This window comes from Athene noctua, chromosome 4 (assembly GCF_965140245.1).
Source record: "Athene noctua chromosome 4, bAthNoc1.hap1.1, whole genome shotgun sequence".
NCBI classification, from domain to species: Eukaryota; Metazoa; Chordata; class Aves; order Strigiformes; family Strigidae; genus Athene; species Athene noctua.
Genome location: NC_134040.1, coordinates 56019162 through 56040409, shown reverse-complemented (window position 1 = coordinate 56040409; position 21248 = coordinate 56019162). Strand labels below are relative to the sequence as shown.

Here is a 21248-nt window from a genome sequence, read left to right as displayed (position 1 = left end):
TCATATTTCTGAATGTGCTGCAGTTACGCCTGGAGACATCATCCAGTTGAGTAAGGGTGCAAGGAAGATATGTACCAACAGGAAAAAAGTATGTCCTAAGCTCCTGAGATCTCATATTATTGAGAGTTTCATCCCAGTTCCACTAATTGGACAGTTCTGAAATAGTGTGTATACCATAGGGCAGTGAGTGTGTCACAGCTGTGCCCTGTGAAGTGCAAGCTCTGGGTGCATTAATGAGTCAGGAAGGCTACATGTTTCTTCCTGCAGTTCATCACTGAATCCCGTAAACGCTGGCCCTGAAACCCCAACTGCCTGGACCCTGGAGGGTTGGGTTCATCCTTGACTTTGCCCACCAGCATCTGCCTGTCCCCAGCAAACTCTGACATTGGCCCTGCTCACAGCAGGATGGGGAGGGATTCCCGCACCCACCGAAGCCCCCTGTTTCTTGCTGCTCTTCTCTGGCTTGCCTGTGTGGCACAACAAAGATACCACGTACCTGCACAATGAAGGACACAAGTGAAGATGCGTATCTACTTGGGACACAGGCTGCATTTGCAGGATGGACTGCTATTGAAAAGGGAAGAGATTAGATTTCAGGCTGCTCTCAGTAATTGTAATGGACAGATTAGCTTCCTAAATATTCTAAGTGACTTTGACTGCAGCTCTCAGGGAGGAAATAAGAAATACTAATTTTGTAATCCAGCCTTATTATAGCTCCTTTAGACTTCTTATTTAGCCAGGAGACCGAATCCCACTAAGCTCTCTGTGTGCAGTGAGATACTGGCAATGTTCTGGCCCTTCCATCCTTTAATCCCATTGCATTTACTTTAGGAAGAGTGGAAAAGGTGAGTCCCATTGCTCTTCGTGTGCTCTGACCTAAATCTCCAGTGAAGTCTGTAGAGAAGTGAAAGAAGAAGTTTCCTCTCCCCATATTTTGGGCAAGCAGGTGCTTCCTAGTTTGACTTGCACTGCTTTGCTTAACAATGAATCCTCTATCTAGTAGCAGTTCAGTTTCCCTAAAACCACTGTGTAGCAATATATAAAAAAACCAAAACATCTTTACTATAGCTCTGAAATAGTTTTAAATCCTGTCTTCAGTAATGTAGCCTATATAATCCGAATAATAAGCCAGCCATTCTTTGTCAAGCTTGTGCCATAAATCTATAAGTCATTACCTGCAGACTCTAACACGAATGACCCCTTTTTCCTACAGTATCTAAGTATGAATATGCTAGGGTAGTCCTAAAGTCCTCGACATGAAATTTAATTAGAGCAGCCACATTCAAACAATTTAGGCAGCAGGAACTCAGCAAAACCAACTGTGAATTCAGTCTGCAAGCAGGTTTCTCCTCCCTATAGCACGTAGCAGCTAAACCTCAGTCCTGCCTGCACCTTGGCACACACAGACGCAGCGGGCAGCACGGTCTGTGATCACTGTGTTCAGCTGGAGCATCACGGCTCCTGCCACCATCGCAATAATAAAGTACCCTCCTCCATGGCTGGAATCCATGAGCCCAGGAGAGATGCCTGCTCACACAAGCCAGGGCAGGTGGCTCTTGTCATCCCCGAGGTTTCTCTTGTGACAGCAGGAATGATGGTCTGAGGTGGAGAGAGGGGATAGGAAAAGACAAAAAAGTCTACCCATTTATAGGAGAAGGAATCTGTATGAGACAAGACTAAACACGTGCACAGACAGGTGTGTAGGAGCACAAGGTTCAGGTTTTTTTCACAGCAAATTTTAATCAGCAAACCTCACATCAACCTACAGCATCTTTCTGTGGGTCATCGCACTTCAATTGCAAGAATTCAAGTTAAAACAAGCTCCAGAGGTTGCTTGAGTCTACAAACTCATCCTCCCGTTTGCTTGAACGGGCTGTGGGTTGACACATCATTTGTTCATAGCTTTCTCATTCCCAACCCAGTAGCAAAGCAGCCACAGTCACTGGTGTGCTGAGCACACAGATAGCTATGGGGTTAGCAGGTCTCTCTAGCCATTTACAAAACAACCTGCCCAACTGCCCTTGTTTTTGGGAGCCAGTTAGTTCAGACACGCTTCCAGACTTTGCAACGCAGCCTAAACCCTACAGCTTCAGCAACTCTCCTGCTACCTGCATTTATTACGGGTAGGCAGTGCTGAGTTCTGGATCATCACAATTCCTGCTGAACCAACCTATATTTACAGAAAATAAGCTCAGTCCAACTCAACCATAGGTGCATATAATTCCCACCAGCCAGCAAAGCCCAGCCTCCCGGCCTCTCTGGAAATCTGGCTCTAAACAAGCATTTAGGAAGCTGGCAGTTCTCCTTGTGTCACGCTCCTGGCCCAGGTCTTTTTTTCCATCCTGCCCTTTTTATTCTCCTGTTGCCCTTGCAATGACCTGACGTGCTCCCTTTGTGCTCGGGTGCTGAGCCAGTGAGACCTGCTCATTTGGCGCCGCTAATTAAGTTCAACAACAACATTTTTTTCAGCAGTTCTGTCCCAACACATTTAGTCGGGATTTTAAATTCTTTAGATTTCATTCAGCCCATGTGCATGATGGTGTCACAAGGCTCTCGGCCCAGCTCAGTTAGTCCCAGCCCTGGAAGGGCTCCAGCATCCTTGACACAGCGCATATAAGCTCTGCGGCAGGGGGGCATGAGGGGATGGTCTGAACAAAACAGTCACCCAAATAAGGAGTTACCATGACTCCCTGTTTCTTTTAATGCACAACTGCCCCAGCCAGGACCCCTGCTGATGTCAGCCTAAACATGATCTCTGACTGCTACAAACATCCGCTCCTACAGCAAAGATGGCTGGTATTGTTATGATGCTAAAAAGCATCATCTTGGAAGAAACTGGGGTCTAGCTACCCTTATTATGAGTTAGTTCTGCAGTCAAAGGAAAAATACGGACCCCTTCCAGGTCCAGGGGAAGAGCTTGGACAATGCAACAAGGGAGATGTCCACATGATTTTTTGCCCACTAAAATGCTATCTGAACTATATGAGGCACCTCTGCTACATAATGTGTTTGTGAGTTGCATCCTGGTTCAGCCTGTTCTATATGCCTCATGCTTAAATATGCTCCAAAACAGGTTAATCATTTAACTACCTGCAGTTTTTAATTTTTATATTAGCTTTTCATTTTTCTCTCTTTGCTTGTGTCCCTTCAAGAAATACCAGCAAACAGCCTGATGGAAAATAAACAGAAAACACGGGACAAGAGTGAGTTCCAGGATGGGGAAGAAAAATATAAGAGATGAGTTCAAAGCAAAAGATGTGGACAACGGAGGTGCTGCCCTAAATGTAAGCGAGAATCTTAAAACCAAATGCAGAGGAAAACGGGATTTAGACAGGATTCAAGGCTGAGAAAAAAATAGAGAAGTAGCTTGACAGCAGCACCTAAAATGAGCAGAAGGAAAGTGAACGAAGGAGGGAGATGGAAAGACAGCAGCCTTCAGTGGAAGATGGATTGCCAACGCTTGCTTTCTTATGGAAACATAGACAGAAAGCCGTGCTACTAGCTAGGTTCTACTGCATTATTTTTAAAACAACGCGCTGCCTTTTGAGCTCTGCAGATCTTTATGCAACATGCAGAGGAGCCAAGAGCCCAGTAAGAAGTCTTCTGCTCTGCTAGACAAAGACTGGCAAAATGTCTCTGCTACGTAATCCACGGGATAGATAACTGCACTCCTAAAGTGTTTTATCTACTCAACCTTTTCGGGTGAGGGGTCTTCAATTTTTATTGCTTAGCTAGAACTTGGTACAATTGCAAGGATGGGTTCCTATCCAATACTACACCCATGACCATTTTGCAATTCTACCAGCTTTGACAAAACAAAACTAACTTGTTCTTTAGTTTTGCAATTACATGAATTCAGCTTAGGAAGAGATTTTGGAATAAACAGCATTTAATAAAAATGCATGCTTGCTGGCAAATATGGTAGGATCACTGACAGAAATAGAGATCTGCAATACACTGAAAAACATGAATTTTCAGGAAAGGATATTGCCAAGGCAACAAGCCAATCCAAATGCAGAAATCTGGGAGAATTAGGCTGTAAGATGCAACAAAGCATACCGCACAGAGTCTAAACCTTTCATCCTGTCCAGCTCCTATCGACACCAAATTTGATTTCTGAACTGACTGCATCCTTACAGATCACTTCTAATGAACGCTACTACCCTTGCCTCCTACAGAAAAGGCAAGTGATGCTTGCATAAACATGTGAATCTTGAGGAGTACGTACAGGCATCACCTACTGGGAATAAAGGAGTAGGGGCGCCTACTGGGGTAGGCTGTGAATTTTCTGCAATGGTATTTCCCAAGGTATATTAGAAGAAATATCAGCAGTGTTTGTCCTTATTCCTCTGCTCCCCTCAGCACTTGCTGCTGGCCCTTTGCAGAGCATGGGCACCAGCCTCCATGGGTCTTTGCTCTTGCCCAGTGTGCTCAGAGCAGAGGTCTGACCAACAGAGACCATCTGAGAGGAAAGAGGTCTGCACCACTCGCCGCCGATCCAGAGGATGAGGGGACCCTGCACTCCTTCCTAGAGCCAGATCCCTGCAGATTGAAGGGAATAATACCAAGAGCAAGGACAGGAAGGCTCTTCAGAAAGTCCTATTCCAAATTCCCAGAACACTGGATGGACAGGGAGGGAAGAGACATGTTTGTAAGTGTTTTGGAGATGAGCTGCGAGTTAAATTGGGTGGTTGACAGGAGCAAGGAGCAATAACCGTTCTCCTTGCTGAGTGGGACAGTGTTTGCCTGGATGCCTAAGGAGGACTATGAAAGTTATGAACACTGCAAAGCCCTGCCGCAAATGCTGAAACCGACACCGGCCCGGCAGGGCACGGCTAATACAGAGAGTGTTCAGCGGGAAGGGGACTTGGCATGGCCTCAGCTCCAACCCAAATAAGGACTGCTGCTTTGAGAAGCAGCTTCTGAGTGGATTTCTCATGGGACCTTATCACGATACAGGAAAGAACACCTACTAAATACCAAGTGGATCGCTCCAGGCCTAGGGAAGCAGTCCAGCCAAATCCTGAATTAAAAATATGCTATGTTCCCAGGGACAGAGCAAAACCACCCAAATTGCCCTTCAGCCATGTGCCACCAAGACGGCGAGGTGCAGTAGGGCCTGGCAGATGAAACAATATTATAAGCAGATGAGCAATGTGAGTGCAGACGAGGAAAATATAAAATACTCCAACCTGAGCTTACACCCTATGTCATTCTGTCAAAAGTCTTGTACTTTGTGGAATAAAAGAGAGCCAAGCCTTCAAAGGGAAAGAGGCTGACAAATGAGTGAGTGAAAAGACACTATTTTGCAAAGGTCTGACCAGACGACAGAGGGCAAAACAGTGCAGATAAACATTTCTGAGATCAACTTCAAGATTTTGTCAGCTGCCTGACTCAGTATGAACATGAGAGAAAGACTCCCGGAAGATGATCCTTTTCATTTGTTCCTTGGAAATCATGCTAATACCATGGGATTTAAGCCAAATGACTGAAGGATGAACTCACCGGCTTCTTCCAAACTCAAGGAGCAACTCAATGGTGATAGACAGCTCTGGATAAAACTCCTATCAGGAAGTACTGTGTACCAGAACTATGCTGGGAGATGGGAGGCCTCAAATGAGCACTAGGAGATGAGCCATAGCCCATGTCCCTTCTCTGCAGGGGCACAGGAATGTGCCCATGTCTCCTCAGGGGTCTTTATTTTGGTAAGAAAACTGTGGCAGTTGGAGAAATTGTATGTGCAGTTCATGAACTTCAGTAGGACTTTGATGTTAAGGCTTGTTAGATTTTTCTGGGCTATTTAGTTATGCACTGCCTCACATGGTCCTAGAACCCTAGAAAACTCCAAGCAAAAGATTCAGCAAAGGGAAGTCTGTAAGGGCTGCAACAATAAAAAATTAAGACATTCTTCACACACCTCTTTTCGCAATGTGACAAGAGATTAAATTTGTCTAATGACAAAAACAGTCTAAACTTCTCATTTGCTGATGGTTTTCAATCTTGCAGTTAAAACAGACTGTGACCTCTGCAGGGCAGGGACTGTCCTGTTGGCTTTTATAGGGGCTGGCATGCCAGGGGGAGTCTCAATGCCTCAAAGCTTGCCAAAATTAAACCTGAATTAATTTAGCAGCAAATAAAAAAAGATGTTACCACTGACAAAAAAATAAACCATAGACTGAGCAGCGCACTCCTGGAAAGCACCAGGGATGTCAGTGTCACAAGCTCTGCAAAACACATCTGCCTGCAGAAACTAATATGCTTTCCAACCAGTAAAGCTGGCAAACCTTGTGAGATCTCATCTTCTTACCTGACATCATTACCTCCATGGGCAAAGGATCCAAAGCAGGCTGTTAAGATCTGGAGGAAGTGGAAAAGTAGGTGGACCTGAGATGTGTCTTTCTCTTCCTTATCCTCTTCCACTGGATCAACTGGAGGCCTGTTAGGATCTGCAAGTTCAGAGGCCAACTTCATCTCCACCCCACCTTCCTCCGCCTCAATCTCTGCCTCGGCCACTGCGTTGCAGTAGCTGGAGTAGCTGTCATAGCGAACTCTCTTCTTGGAGTAGGAAACAGTGTCTCCCACTAACTTCTCACTGTCCTCCGGAGTTGACGTATCTGCTGCCTTAAAGGAGGAATGCACGGGCATGCCACAAATAGCAGCTGTGTAACAAGTATAACTGTTGTTGCGTCGTAACAGTTTGTAGTTGTTTTCTTGAGCAGGCCTATCATCGGTGGCCCTGTCCAGGTGTATTTTGTGGAGCAAGTCTTTATATAAACCTGAGTCCTTGTGCACAGTGTGATAAACGTGGCCATCACTCCTCATCTGGCCATCGAAGCTGAAGGTGCCATTGGAAACAGGTGATTTCACCGAGGTGTGCGTCATTGAAAATGCCCTTCCTAAAAAGGCAGAGGTTTAGAGTTCTTATTTCTACAAAATGTAATACAGAAGCTCCCTCCCTCCCACTTTGAAAGACAATAAAACAGTAGCGATCCAAGAGCACTGGACAAAGAAGATCAATTTGCAATATAGGCAGTGATTAAGCCAAGATTCAATTCACTGCAAAATAAACTTGCTCATCTTCTGTGCAAAAAGAACTTTGTGCCAGCATTGGGTTTCTCCCAGACACACTGCATGACCTGGAGCATAGCACTTGGGAACAGCTATTCAAAGGTGATACTTGAAGGTTAAAGCCTCAGGTTCTTTGAAAAGGAATTTTACAGGCATTTTACAGAAATTACTGTAAATATATTCTTGTAAATAAGCTCTACTTTTTCTGAGGTTTTGTCTATGGTCAATAGGCATAATAAAGATTTCAGGAAAGGTGATTTACTGTAATTTCATAAGGAATATGAGGTCACCCTTTAAATGAACCTATGTTTAAGACATATTTACATAACTTTTAAAAAAAAGCTCTGCAGAAATATTTCCTCAGCTATTCCAACATTTTGCGTATCTTATTTCTATGAACACGACATTAATCCCACTGTATACATTTAACATTAGCATACCTGTAGGACACATGTCACAGCTAAGGCAACATTTCTGAAGAAACTATCTTTTTTAATTTCCTGACTTCCTGGATTTCCGCTGTGCAACATTCAAAATTGGTTTTAGCTATTTTTAAACTGGAAGTACACATTCAAAGGGCTTCACGTCATGACTTACTTGATTTTGTAAGAATCAGTTGAATATATTAGGCATTTATTAACCAAATTACAGGGCTGTGTAGATGTTAGCAAAGTGATATCAAAGTCAGCAGACTGCTAAGTAGGGGGGGCTGTGATCCCACCACATGGGAGAATAAAAAGAGCTTTATGCACACAAGCCTACTTCTTATAAATATACATTCAGAAAACAATGCATGAGATTTTTCTAGTGGACACACTCCAAATGGTCATACGTTTGTCAGCTAAAGCCCAAATCTTTTCATCTCCTGTAGTAGTAGTATGTTAATCATCTTTATGCTGAATTTAACCTTCATACATCAGCAATTTGTGTTCCCTGTATTTTTCCACTGCTTAAAAGGATGGAAACACCACTGAGGATACAAAGTAAAGCAAAAAGGAAAGTAATTTTTGGTTTCAGCTGTTTCTAAAACTGAAATACAGCTAAACAAAATGTAATTGTTTTTAAGTCCTCTCTAGAAAATGTCACTTATAAATGAGCATCTTTCCCAACAAGTGCTGAAGAGGGATTAGAGATGGAAATCCCAAACACTAATTTACCATTTACAACAGAGACCTACTTGCAGTTAAGAAACCCTAATGAAACAGGGAGAAGATAAACCCTCTGTGTTGTCTTAAGTTTCTTACCATATGGTACACGTGGATGGCTTCCATTTGCAATAGTGTCTGATGCTCCAGCAGCTTCTGTTACTGAGCCGGTAAGGGGAATCGTGCTCTCATCAGATGCTTTGGCACCAGGAAGCTCTTTGAAGACTGGTGTTTCTTCATCTTGAATTTTATCAAGACTTTCATCTGATATCCTTGACAGTGCAGCATCTTTCTTTAACCGGCCTAAGGAAATAACAGTACTGTAATTTTAAACCCAACCTATCTATCTTGCTGCTTATGTTTCCACTGTTTGCATCAATGGCATAGATCAATGTGGATACAATAACCTGGCTCTGTTTCATACACATTCTTTATTTACTTCTAACACTTCTCTCTGCTAAATTAATCTCAGAAAATTCTAGAGTATCTCTATTTTTTCCTACAAAATTCACCAAAGTGGGTAACTGAATTAAAACACCAAGCTGCTCATTTATTAATGAAATCTAAAACTTTTCTCTGCATTTTAAACACTACATTTGTTGTGAGTAGCAAAGCAAACAAACAGAACACTGTAAAGCTAAAAGCTGTGATCAGCCCAACTTACTGTAAAGTTAAAGAAGTCACTTAAAGATGATCATTCTGCCAGACTTTTCCTCTTTAACGTTCCCTTAATAAAATATAAAATGGATTACATTCCAAGATTTATTTTCCTGTTTCTGCTAGGCTCTAGAAGAAGTGAGCACTCCAATGGATTGCCTAACAAGGTTTTGAATTTCTACCACTGCAGATTTTTAAGAGCAGGTTACACAAACACATGAGGAATAGTTTAAGCACATCCTGCCTGTGGGTGGGGACTGGACTAGGTGACCTCTCAAAGGCATTTCCAGCTCTGAAATAAATTTTCTATGATTTTACATCACTCACATTTCATCAAGCAACTACTTACTTTCTATTTTTCTCTTCATCCAGGGGCACACAAAAATCCAGACTAAGATGGCAAATACTAAGGATACGCCGACTGATATTAGAGCAATGGCCCACATTGGCAGTACCAGTCCCAATACTGTGACGATAAAGAAATAAAACACAAGCAAACTGTAAATTAACATGACTTAGTTATCTCAATCAGTGGAAGAACATTCTGTTGCAGAAAAGCCCGTGTTCACAATCTATTCAAAGGCAACATGAATGAGGCAATCATATATTTTTAACGTATATATCAGGTAGTGCAGTTTAAAGGTCTAGCTGACATGGAAACATTTGCAGGTTTAGTCTTCCAATTCTCTGTTACCCCACTGTGACCTTATTTCCAAAGAAATCAGGGGTAAAACTCCCACATCAGGGCTGCTAAATCAAGTTTGCAGTGATTTTATACATTAATGCATGTTAAACCATGTTGTCCATTAGGGTAAGTATTCACCTGATCTTTGCTCTGGTCAATAAAGCCTGATGCTTAGCTTAATCTGAGCCATTATTTGCTTATGATAATAGCTTAATGTAACACTTGAGAGCTGAGGTTTCAGTCCTGCAATGTGCAATCATGTCAATAACTCATGTTCTTGTCAGTATTCCCCCAACAGAGCTCCTTGAGCTTGTTCAGTTAAATGATCAGACCCTTAATGAAGAAAGAGCTTGGACTCTGATCTTTCAAACGCATATATGCACACCTATCTTGAAACCTACAGGGTTAAATCATTCTTGTGAGTAAATGCTGCCAGGACAGAGGCCTTAGAAAGTAAATATGTATTTCCTGAGTATCAGAAATGGAGTCCCGCCTTTTTATTCATGCACTTTAGAGACTGCTAAGCTGAAAGAGAAGGGACTTATTTCATTTATTTTGCTTAATGAGTCACTGCAGAGGGCCTGACCTACTTCTGCAGTACAACTAATGAGGAAATGTTGGTTATACAGCTGATTTACTGTGAAACATCTTGAATACATGGCCAATTTGACTTAAGAAAAAGGAATAGTTGAGTTATGTTACCCTCAAATTGGGAGCTTCTCAAGCTTTTTATTAATTTCACTAATGCAGTAGAATCTAGCAACTGTATTTATCTAATACATCTAGTGCGTCAGGTTTTAGAGAAAACAAATTTCTGTTCAAAAAAGATCATTTTCTAAGCCCACTTTCTTAATTCAGGGGCATGTTCAGGAGTCTCTCTTCAATTGCCTGCTTGTTCATGGCTCTGGGGCAATAATCTAATCTAAAGATAACATTTAATGACCAGAGCCTTCAATAATCAAGATCATTGAACATCTTTTTTCTAAACTCTTGCTGCAAGTGCGTGTTTAAATGTACACTGCTTAAGTACAGTTAAATATAAACATATAAATGCAAATATATAAACATAAAATGTGTGAATGTAAGTATACAAACATAAACATAAGTTCAAATATAAATAAACACAAACATATAAATGCACATAAAATATACAAAAAGATAAATAAAGTCCTGAAAATGACATGTGTCATTTCCTTCTGCTGAGTTGCAATGCAGAGCACACAAGAAAGAAGATGCATTCAACGCATAAACAGTCTTGGGCCTTCTTATCATTGAAAGGAAATAAAGAAATAAATTTAATTAATAGGCTTCGTGCCAGATCTGACAGAACAGCAACTCTGCTGATTTCAGTGGAGCTATAGCACTAGACTGACTGCAAGCTGCCTACCCGCTCTTACCACCTGCTCTGAATCTTCTGTCCTTGATGCACTTATCTAGAATACCTTTGAGAGCTCAACACGTGTTCAGATTTATGAAGATAAAGCTGGCAGCAAAATATTTCCCCTCCCTCCAAAGGGAGATTTTTTTTGTAGCTGCGCTCTTCCCCACTAACTGGAGTGATCAGGAGGGAGTCACAAAAACACATGCAGAAATAGAAACATGTGGGGAGGTGTATGATGTACTCTTGCCCTTGTTAACTTCTAACATAGGAGATAATCGTGTGGTGTCAACAGTTACCTGACAGCACACTGGTAGAGCATCATCACTCACTCAGGGAAGCATCCCTCCTGTGCCTCCCAATGCGGATGGCTCACTCACCTGGTGCCCCCGTGTACATGATGGAAAACACGTTAATAGCTATGGTAGCAGCATAAAACACTGGAAGTGCACGGAGACCGTTGGGCACAGGGTCTTCCTGCACAGAAATCAGAAAAAAAAAAGAAACATTAGCTCGGCTTTTCACCAGATTATTGTCAGCATGAACCACCATGAAGAAAACGTGTTCCCAAGTCAGTGCCAGGCAGGTGGAGCTTTTGGGTGCATAGTGAGGAAAGGATGGTGACCTGTCTGGTTACACTGGAATCCACAACACCGGTCCTGCCAAGCACCAACATTCTGGGGAAGTTTCACACCGTTATGGGAACCAGGGAGACAGGCTGTATTTTCAGGTCAGCTGCAGACCCGCTGGGTGACCTGGGGGTAGGTTTCTTTCTGCAAGTGTTTTCTTACTATCTTGTCTCCAAGAGACTGAAGGGTGAGTCTCCATGACTGAAGGGTGCTGAGCAGGACAGGGCTTTGATATTTTTGAGGTGGGGCTACAAGCAGTGCAACATATCCATCACAAAACCTTATTCCTAACCTCTCAGTTTTGACTGAGACACCCTGACACTTTGCACCAGCTAACAGAAATCTCTAAAATATTAAGTGTCTGTCCATATTAAACAGGTAACAATATATGAAAGTGGGCATGCAATGTTTAGCATGCTGCTGTGCCTGCTGCCTGCTGCAGTCTTGTGCCTTCGGTGCTCACAAGGAAAGGCTCAGCTGATGGCACAGCAGAAACGCACCATGCAAGCCACAGAAAAAGCCCTTGTGAGGAGATGGTTTTGGCCTTTTGAGGGGCTTCGCATGTTTGCAAAGAGCCTGGCGAAGCTAAGGGCTGGCTGTTGCAGTTTTGTTTCTTGCTGCCATGAGCTATAGAAGGGAGCCAAGGGAAGGCTGTAGCCACCCTGCACTATGGCCTGGTCCCGAAGCATGATGCAGCACGGGCTGTATCTACAAGGCCAGCTGCTGTTCACAGACAGCCCCAACAAGGGCATGAACCCCTACACCAGGCCACAGGCTTGCAAGCTAAAAACCTGCTCTTTTTAATGCGTGCACACAACTCAAGTCACTACCTGCTTATGCCAGAAGCTCTACAGATCTTACTACTTTGTGAATGGCACAGATGGCAGTCAGAAGACAATTTCTTTAGCCTGAACTTTTTCTGTCTGTTGAATGCTTAAATATGTGGATTTTATACCAGAGTTCATGTGATTTTGATGACTAATTTCTTAAATTGTTAGGTTTTGAGTGGACTAGAGGAACTTTTCCTCATCCTTTATGCAACTTGAGTAATTTTAAATTCAAAGCTGAGTCTGATCAAATTTATCACGTGCTTTTATCGCTGACATTTATTTACATCAGAAATAAAGAATGATGAAGCTGAGGTTACAGGTGGTGTTATTTATAGCAAAAGAATTAATCCCTCATCTATTTAAGCTCCCTGTATAACTGCTAATACAGTTTTCCTTATTTTAGGTCACTGTCATGTGCTTCACTCCCCCATTTTAGCAAGTTGAATGGTGTTAAAGAAATGGAAAGAGCAGATAAAAGTGTTCTGGTTTCCAGTTCATGCTGGATAGCAGGCAAATTGTTTTCCACACTGGAGATATATGGACTGATATTACCTCAGAGCTGTCACTTGTGACTGAGGTCACTAAAACACATCAATTCAGGTTTCTCGAGAATCTAGGAAATATGCAGATGCCCATCTTCTAGTGTCTGATGTGCTTGAAAATCAAAGCTTAAATTTTCACAACTATGAAATATCAATTAGAATATCTCCAAGGCAGGACTGTTCTGTTTAAATAACAGTCAGAACAGCTATCATGAGGCTAAGTCAATGCCATCAAGTTTGTACTAATACAGAAGCGATCTCAATGTACCATCCTTTAATCAAACAGAATATACAATATTAAATATCACATAGCACCTTCTAAGCCTCAAGTACTTGTCAGATTACTTACTCTGAGCTTTCAGAACTGCTAAGAGAAAGTACAGTTTCAGTGGCTTTAAAAAAAAAAGACTGGTCTTCTGTCCAAAAGGCAAGCCACAGTTTCAACTCTGGAAATGCCAGTACTCAAATGGGAGGCCAGAACACAGCCTTCACACTGAGCACTCATTATAATAGTGAGATTTCTTTACCTTGTTTAAAATGAAGAATCTAATCAACACAAAGAGGATTCCAGACATCAAGCCAGATAACAGTGGGGAAATAAACCAAGAGGCAACTGTGTCGAAGAAAAGAAAGAATGAATCATGAAATAAACAATAATGTTTCATAATAGTTAAGTAAATGGTTAATGAGCATTAAATTTAAAACAGTTCTTCTACAACTGGAATTAATGTTCTGTATGTTTACTTACAACTGGTGCAACTCAATGTCCACTGACACTCATAAAAGTCAAAGTAATGCTAGGCACTATTAGAAACATCAGCCAAAGCATTTCCTGATAATTTTGCAAGTTTAGGAATCAAATTAATCAGGAAAATATCTTGTGTAGACCAAGAAAGCCCTGGAATTTCCTAATCACCATGATCAAGAATGTTGCAAGCAAGTAGAAAGCAACTGCATCTAGCAGGATGCCATGCTGCTCACAGGGCAAAAGTCTAAATTTCAAAAATGCCATAGAAGCATCAACTGCAATGAACAATGCGTGTACATTTTTTGCAGGCCAGATTTGCAAGTGTCCAGGACTGATTAAACTGAAGTAGGTGGCAAAACTCCCACTGATTTCAATAAAACTGGATTAGGGCAGTGCTCTGGAAATTTCATCCAGAGTGATTTATTGTTTGTGGCATGGTTAACAGATCAATTCTGTGGTCATTGCAAACTCTCTTCTGCTTTTGACAGAATTTTAAAACAACTTGTCTACATCTCAATTGTATTTCTGTGCCTTCAGCATCAAATCATTTTAATACAGGGTTTAGGCTGCGACTTCGGTTACAAGGCTTCTAAAACAATAATGAAAACTCCCTCACATCCCTGCTTGGCTGTGCTGATCTTGGCAGTGGGAGGATGTGAGTTAAACATGTGGTGTATGCCCAGCTTTTGCCTGCCTGAAGCTGGTGGGTGGAGAAACATGACTGTGGGCATTCACATGATGGCTAGCATTGTTGAGAGCAAGAACGAGGTGGTATGAGATGCCACAAAAAGAATTAGAAGAGGAGGAATGTCACCTTGAAGCATGTCTCTGAGGGACAATGTCTCCTCACCTTACTGCTGGGGAGGTGCAACTTGCATCTTACCCCTTTCTCCACTGGAGATACACTGCAGCCCTTAATGAACACAGCATCAGTGCATCTTCTGAATGACAGGACTGGGGTGGAAAATAATGCAAGGAGGGAGTGCTATCAGCACAAAGCAAACTTCTGGGAATGTTTTTTGAAGACAATGCACACTATTTCATATACTCTCACACATAAAAGGAAACAGCACTTACCAATCTTGACAAGCTGCATCCACTGGACTCCCTGCGTGCCAATTGCCACCAGAGAAAATCCAATTGTAGCACCTACGATGCAATGGGTCCCTGATATCGGGAGTTTCAAGAATGATGCAATCAGCTGCCAAACAGCAGAACCTAGAAAAAACCCCAAAACATATGGTATAAACAACAACAGTAACAATAATGTCACGCAGAAAATTCTCCGCCATGTACCCACATTCTTTTACGAGCACTGCCTACACTCCACATGCAGAACAGAGATCTCCTAAAGAGAGTTTTGTTCCTGTTCTGTCTCTGAAAACAGATACTAAGACAATTTAATAACAGCTTTGACTCCTGCATCTTACTTGTGACTTTATATTACTAACAGCTCTTTACACTGCACAAGTTCTGCTTTTTTTTTTTTTTTTTTTCCGGAGGCTTCCAGTACTTACAGCTTGCCTGATTAAATACATAAACTGCTCCCAGTCTGCCAGTCTGCACCAAGCTTAGAAAACCTCATTCTTAAGAGGAAGAAGGACCAGGAAGCCTCCAAGAGATCAGTGTGAGGCGGCATCCACCATTTGGATGGCTCCTACCATTCAGATGCTACCCAGGCTCCTAAATTCAGATGCTACCAGAGAAAGGCTCAAGTTGTGGGGCAGAGAGTTTTTACATCTCTTCTCAGTGAAGCGCAGCCATCCAGAATCCTCTATAGGAAAAACGGACTGAAGAGGGAATAAGGACTCTCTTACTGCCTTCATTGTTGCACTACAGATACTCAGAACTGCAAAAAAGGTTTATCTTAGTCATGGAGTAGCCAAAGATACTCTTGGCATAAGGAAATAAGATCTAACTAAGGGATGGTGGCTAACAGTCTATAAAGTAAATGCAATTCCTGGTGTCCCAACAGATGTCCCAAGGAAGAACGTTTGCCAAGAGTGCAGGAAAAAAGAAAAAAAGGCCCCAAGCACCAGAGAGAATGCCTTGTATTTGTTTTCAGTCCCAGCTTTTGGTAGTTAGATCAGACCACAGTTGGCCACCAAGCCCTCAAGCACGCAGCTCCATGTTCTGTCTCATTTTCACATTGCAAGGGCACAGGTTCCCTGCTCCTCTTGCAGTAGCACTAACCTCAAGGCACTAAAATCATTTTGGCAGTGACACAAGCTTTTTGTGGATCTCATCTAATATTAGAGGACCCTTAGAAAAGACTCTTAGACTCTTAGAACGTCTTCTTCCTCTTAAGACTTCGTGGCCTTAAGACTAAATCTCCATGTGTTAAGAGGTCCCAACGGCAGCAACCAAACTGCCATGAGAGATCCCATATTTTCTGGCTTGTGCCACCTCTCTTAACAGATCTGCAGCAGACACAGGTGATTAAAGGAAGGTTGCTGAGCATACACGGTTACTCAAAATCTCAGCCTCCATCCTGAATTCCAACAGGAGAGGATGGTTTGAAGGTCTTGAAACAGAGCCATCAAATGGTGATTTTCTGGCATCATACACAGCTATGTTTGGAAGTCAACCAGTCTGTAAAACTGATCTCTCCTGCAGTACTATCCCAAAACAACTGGTACTCCTATTGCTATTGGAAATTCTAGATCAAATAAGGAACACCTGCTCTTTAATTTTTTGGCTTCTCTTCCCCTGTACTAAAATAAAAATAAATATACTTTGAAACCTTTGACATGAACTTAGAGGCCGGCGAATGGAAGTGAGGTGAAAGAGAAAACAGATGGTAACATCTGTAAAGAGCCAAATAAACAGATAAGCCAGCCATAGATATGTAATTACAAAACACTCAATCTAAAAAATTGGGAAAATGCAATCAAGCCACAGCTGCACTGCAAATGTGTAGTGAGGGCTGGGTTTTTTGTTGGGGGGGAAATAGAGGGAGTATGGCACTATTTCTTATTTAATCAACTTTACCTTGAAAGCAAACAGGAGAGCAAGAGAGAAAGTGGTGGAGGACCGATGGATGGTCTGAGAAGGACAATGTGTGGTCTAAAGAAGTTTAAGGAAGCACATTAATGAACAGAAGAAAATACAAATCAAGCCAGAGCAGGACATTCCTCTGGGCTTGCAATGCCTTAATTACCTACATCAAAGCTTTAACTCCTCTTTAACATAAAATTCATGTTCTCAATTTTTATCTTTGCAAAACTAACCTAGGAAGCAGGAGACTCTCTAGACCTGTCACAGGGTCCCAAATTCAGACCCTTCATGCTGCTGAGAGGATGGCCACACACCCTTTCCTCCCAGTTGCTATCTCCTAAAGAAAGAGGGTTGGCTGCAGACTGCCCTGACCAAGAGTTGCCGGTGCTGGCTTCTGGCTCAGGGTGCATTTCATGCTCCCCTGCTGCTGAAGTCACTGCATCCATTCTCCTGAGGCTCTGGTGCTGTGTGCTAGCCGCAAGCCCCCGTTGAGTATCACACCACCTGCAAGACTGGGTTAGTCCTTTGCTTTTCCCTGACTGGGATGTGCTCGCTGTCGGTGGGATGTCCTCTGCCAGTGGCATCTCCTCAGTTGCACCAGTTACTGACTTCAGCTCCCACCAGGACCGCGAACAATTCCTGACAATAACTTGATAATCAGTTAATACTAGGGAAGTGCTACAGTTTACTCCCAAGAGCAACAGTCCCTAACTTCCCAAATGCCTAAAAACCAACATTTTATTATGCTACAGATTATTACAAAATGTTACATTTTGAAATTTTAATCCTATTGCTCCCTGCTTCTTTTTCCCTTAGGAGAGAAGGTTGTCTTGAAAATCACCATCTGCTGTTTGCTGCAAGCATCAAAGGATCTTCCACCAACATCTGGAAAGAGGATACAGCAACTTTTGGTCTCTCCCAGCCTGTTGACTCATTTAAGCCTCATCAAAATTCAGAAGCTAAGTCCGTTCGCAAAAACATGATCATAAGGCATGAGAGAATGGGGAGGAAAATGCAGAGCAAAACCAGAAAGAGGAAAAGAAAACATTCAGGAAGGCTCAGAGAAAACACAGAAAAAAATATCATACATCCAGAGAAAAGCTGGAGATGGATTTGAAGGGAAAAAAAATTTGAAATCTGCAGTTTGTATCTTGTGATTAATTCTAAGATTTAAAATGTGGAATTTCTTCTTAATGCCCTTACTGGAGGAAGGGAATGTAACTGGTCATGAAGTTCACACAGGCTTATGTAAATATGCATGCAAATAGGTTGTTTTCTTTGAGCTTCTGGCCAGTTGCCTCCACAGGGGGCATCTGAGACTTTAAACTTTGCCTGGCCAGGATCAGGATGCCAGAAATAGATACAGAAAGGGAAAAGGACCCTTCCTTCAACAACGACTTGAGTATCAAGAATGTGAAGGTCAGAAGATGCAGGTCACTTAAATTTCAGATGGTGTACGCTGCTCCCGGGCACATGCCCATGGGAAATGATGTTGCTATCTCAGGAAGCAGAAGGTTAAATGATGCAAGTGGAGTGGTACTAAGAAGCCACCATACAGCTTGAGGGAAAGACCAGAAATCCGCAGCTGACCTTGCAAGACATCAGGAAAGAGGAAGCGATGAGGGGTGCCCAAGAGCATTTGATGTGGTTTAAGTTGGCAGCCTCACAGAGGCTCTGTCTGGGGAAGCGGCTGCGGTCCCAGCAGCGATTTCTCACTAACCAACCCCTCTTTGCCTTGGGCAGGGGAAGGTGGCCAACCTTCAGGAGGCTCAGGAGCAGCATAAACCCAAGGGAACCACCTCCCTGCTCTCAAGCACACAAAGCCACCTCAGACAAATCAGAAACTGGTACTCAATGTCCATTAATTTTTTATTTTTTTTTAAATTTCTCCAAAGAAATGGGAAAATAACTTCATGTAGTAGATCTCTGCGTGCAGGTCCTGTCTGAAAACCGTGGGAAGGTTAGAGGGAGTAGGCGGAATTAATATTTAGGTTAGGTTTAAGGAGGTTTAAGGAAGAAAATCTTCGAGTGGAGCATCCTTTTCAAACAGAGGATGCTGCAATGTTCATATAAATAACGTCGCCCTGCCATGAGATGCCACAGACCTGCCAGACTGACCAAGTGGCAGAGGGATGGGCAGGCTGGCCCCTTTCTGGGCTGCCTCTCCCACAGGGAAAGGGTTTCCTTCCTGCTGTCTCCAGCCCTTTCAAAGCAGGTTTGCTATTGATCCTTGAGGGAGCTCTCTGAAAGCTCACAAAGCCTCTTGCATATAAACAAAGAGTAAATACTGCGGCTTAATGTTACATACCTCAGAATATGCTATTTGTTCTAAACAGAGATTAATTTAACAAACAAAAGCACAGAGACACTATAAGACTCTAAGGTATGCTGAACTGCTGTCAGTTTGAGTCAGAAAAATTAAAAAGACCTTAAATGTGTGACCACCTATCTTTACTGCTCCTTCAGTTTTGCCATGGGTGAGGATAAAATGCATGATTAATTGCAGTCACTCATCTAGACAATCAGTTTAAGCAAATATGTTTGAGTTTCTATAATTTTAAAAAATAATTTAGGTAATTCCTCCTCATATGTATTCCTTGCAAACTACTGTTTCTGTAGGATCTTCTGTATAGTCACAAATGCCATGCTTACCTATTTTCGATTTACCATCATAAAAATCTCCAAAATAATTTTTTTCAGTACCGTAGAAATACATATATATGATCCATTACGTTAAACATTTTTTTTTCCTGTTAGTCAAATGGCTGAACCACTGAAAACTGTAAATGATTAGAAGCATTTTAATACCATATGAGCCTAAAAAGGGAATACAGGCCCCTGCATTCACACAAAACCAGACATGCAAGTCCAGAAGATGGAAAGACTTATTTAACAGTATTCACAATGAACAGGATGACAAATACACAACGAACGTTACTTGGAATAGGAAAGCATTACTTACCAACCATTGCACTCACTTCTCCTGCCATCAGCAGTGGGACAGTGTTGTTGTACAGGTTAACATCAATGATACCTTTCCGAATTGTTTCTCCTACTTTTGCTCCCAGTAATACTGAGCCAGTGGTTTCAAAAACAGAAGCCAAAATGCAAGCCTGGCGTAAAGTAACTACACCAGAGCCCACAGCTGTTCCGAAAGAATTGGCAACATCATTTGCACCAACTGAAAAGGCTAAAATAAAAGCAATGATAAAACCCACAATGACCATCCACAGGTACTCATCCATTGCCATTTTTCCCCAAACCGTAGATTAGCTTCCCCTTTGCAAATAGTTAATAGTCAAGGCTGGAGGGCACCAACGGATTTGGAAAGCAGATTTCTTGTAAACAATGAGTTCTCTCTGGAAAGTGCTGGGTAGTGTTAGAATGTGAAGAAACTGCTAACTGCTGATTTTCAAACTACTATAAATACTGTTCATTTGGCTGCCTTCGGTCAGCAGTGAAACACATTCCATATTTTGCTCCCAAACTGGTACAACTGCGATGTTCTGTCCTGCAACAGAAAAAAAAAAAAAAAAGAAAATAAAAAATAAAGAAAATAAAAAAAAGAGAAAGGGAATACTCAGCGGAGCCTGTAACAATGCGTGTTTTCAGAAGTAAACAGATGATTTAAACCCACTAATGGGGTCCTACCTCAGCATGTGACTGTTCTAATCATAAAGCAATTCAGAAAAGGTTAAAATTAGGTCACCTCCAAAGTAATATGTTTCTTGCAATATCACTGATGGAGAAAATCTTTGGAACAATTTAAAAGGGTTTAGAAAGGTTGGGGGTTTTGTTTGTGTTGAATTTAGCAAGCAGTGTGTGTGATAAGCCATCTTTCTAGAAGGAGGATTCTTTTTGGCTCTTTGCACCCCGTGAATATAAGACATGTAGAATATATAGACCATACCATACAGCCTGATTCGCAGCTGAGGTATATTACCTAGCTCCACAGACCTCAGCAGAGCTCTCAGCGTTTTATCAGCTGCAGCCAGGGATGCACTCTTTTGAAAAAATGATTGTATCTATACGTCTGTCTAGGAAACACCACTGAAAATACTCTGAAGAGCATTAATATTAATCTACTGCTGTTATCACATCCCATGCAGTAAGAATACAATTTTCTTACAGCTTCTCAGTCACTGAAACAGCACAATAATCGCAATATTACTATGTATCCCTAGAGCTCTAGATAAGTCTAAAAAAAAAGTTTAACTAAAATGTTGAGATCTCTGCTCTTTCCTATATATGGTTACCAATTACTAACAGTTATTATGTTCAAACCATTGTTACAGATATCTTCCAGTATTTCTTTTGATAGTTTCAGTTTTATGATGGTCTTTCGAAATACATTTTAATTAGTCCTAGCCTAATCTGAAAAAAGAGAGAGTTCTTTCAAACCAAAAAATGGACAGAGCAAGAGACTTTAAAACCTTCATCATCCGAAAGACTGCTAAGCAGAGCAACAGGGTCCACACTGATGTCAGGATGGTAAAAAGCTAGAAGCAGATTTGCCCAAACCATTTGCCTTCTCTGAGGGCTGCTTCTCTTCTGCTAGCAGCCACCACA

General features: G+C 42.0%; 1 protein-coding gene across 5 annotated transcripts in view; it reads right to left on the bottom strand.

The window, feature by feature from the left end:
- The window catches only part of SLC20A2 (solute carrier family 20 member 2), a 58348-nt gene that overhangs the window by 13075 nt on the left and 24025 nt on the right, over positions 1-21248 (bottom strand). For all 5 annotated transcript variants that reach the window (XM_074905438.1, XM_074905442.1, XM_074905439.1 and 2 more), the window contains 7 exons: positions 19642-20190; positions 14760-14900; positions 13462-13547; positions 11314-11410; positions 9220-9336; positions 8313-8516; positions 6308-6896 (listed from right to left, as the gene is read on the bottom strand). In XM_074905438.1, the coding sequence (XP_074761539.1) occupies positions 6308-6896; positions 8313-8516; positions 9220-9336; positions 11314-11410; positions 13462-13547; positions 14760-14900; positions 19642-19930 (1523 nt within the window). In that variant the 5' untranslated portion in view covers positions 19931-20190. The remainder of the gene's footprint in view (positions 1-6307; positions 6897-8312; positions 8517-9219; positions 9337-11313; positions 11411-13461; positions 13548-14759; positions 14901-19641; positions 20191-21248) is intronic.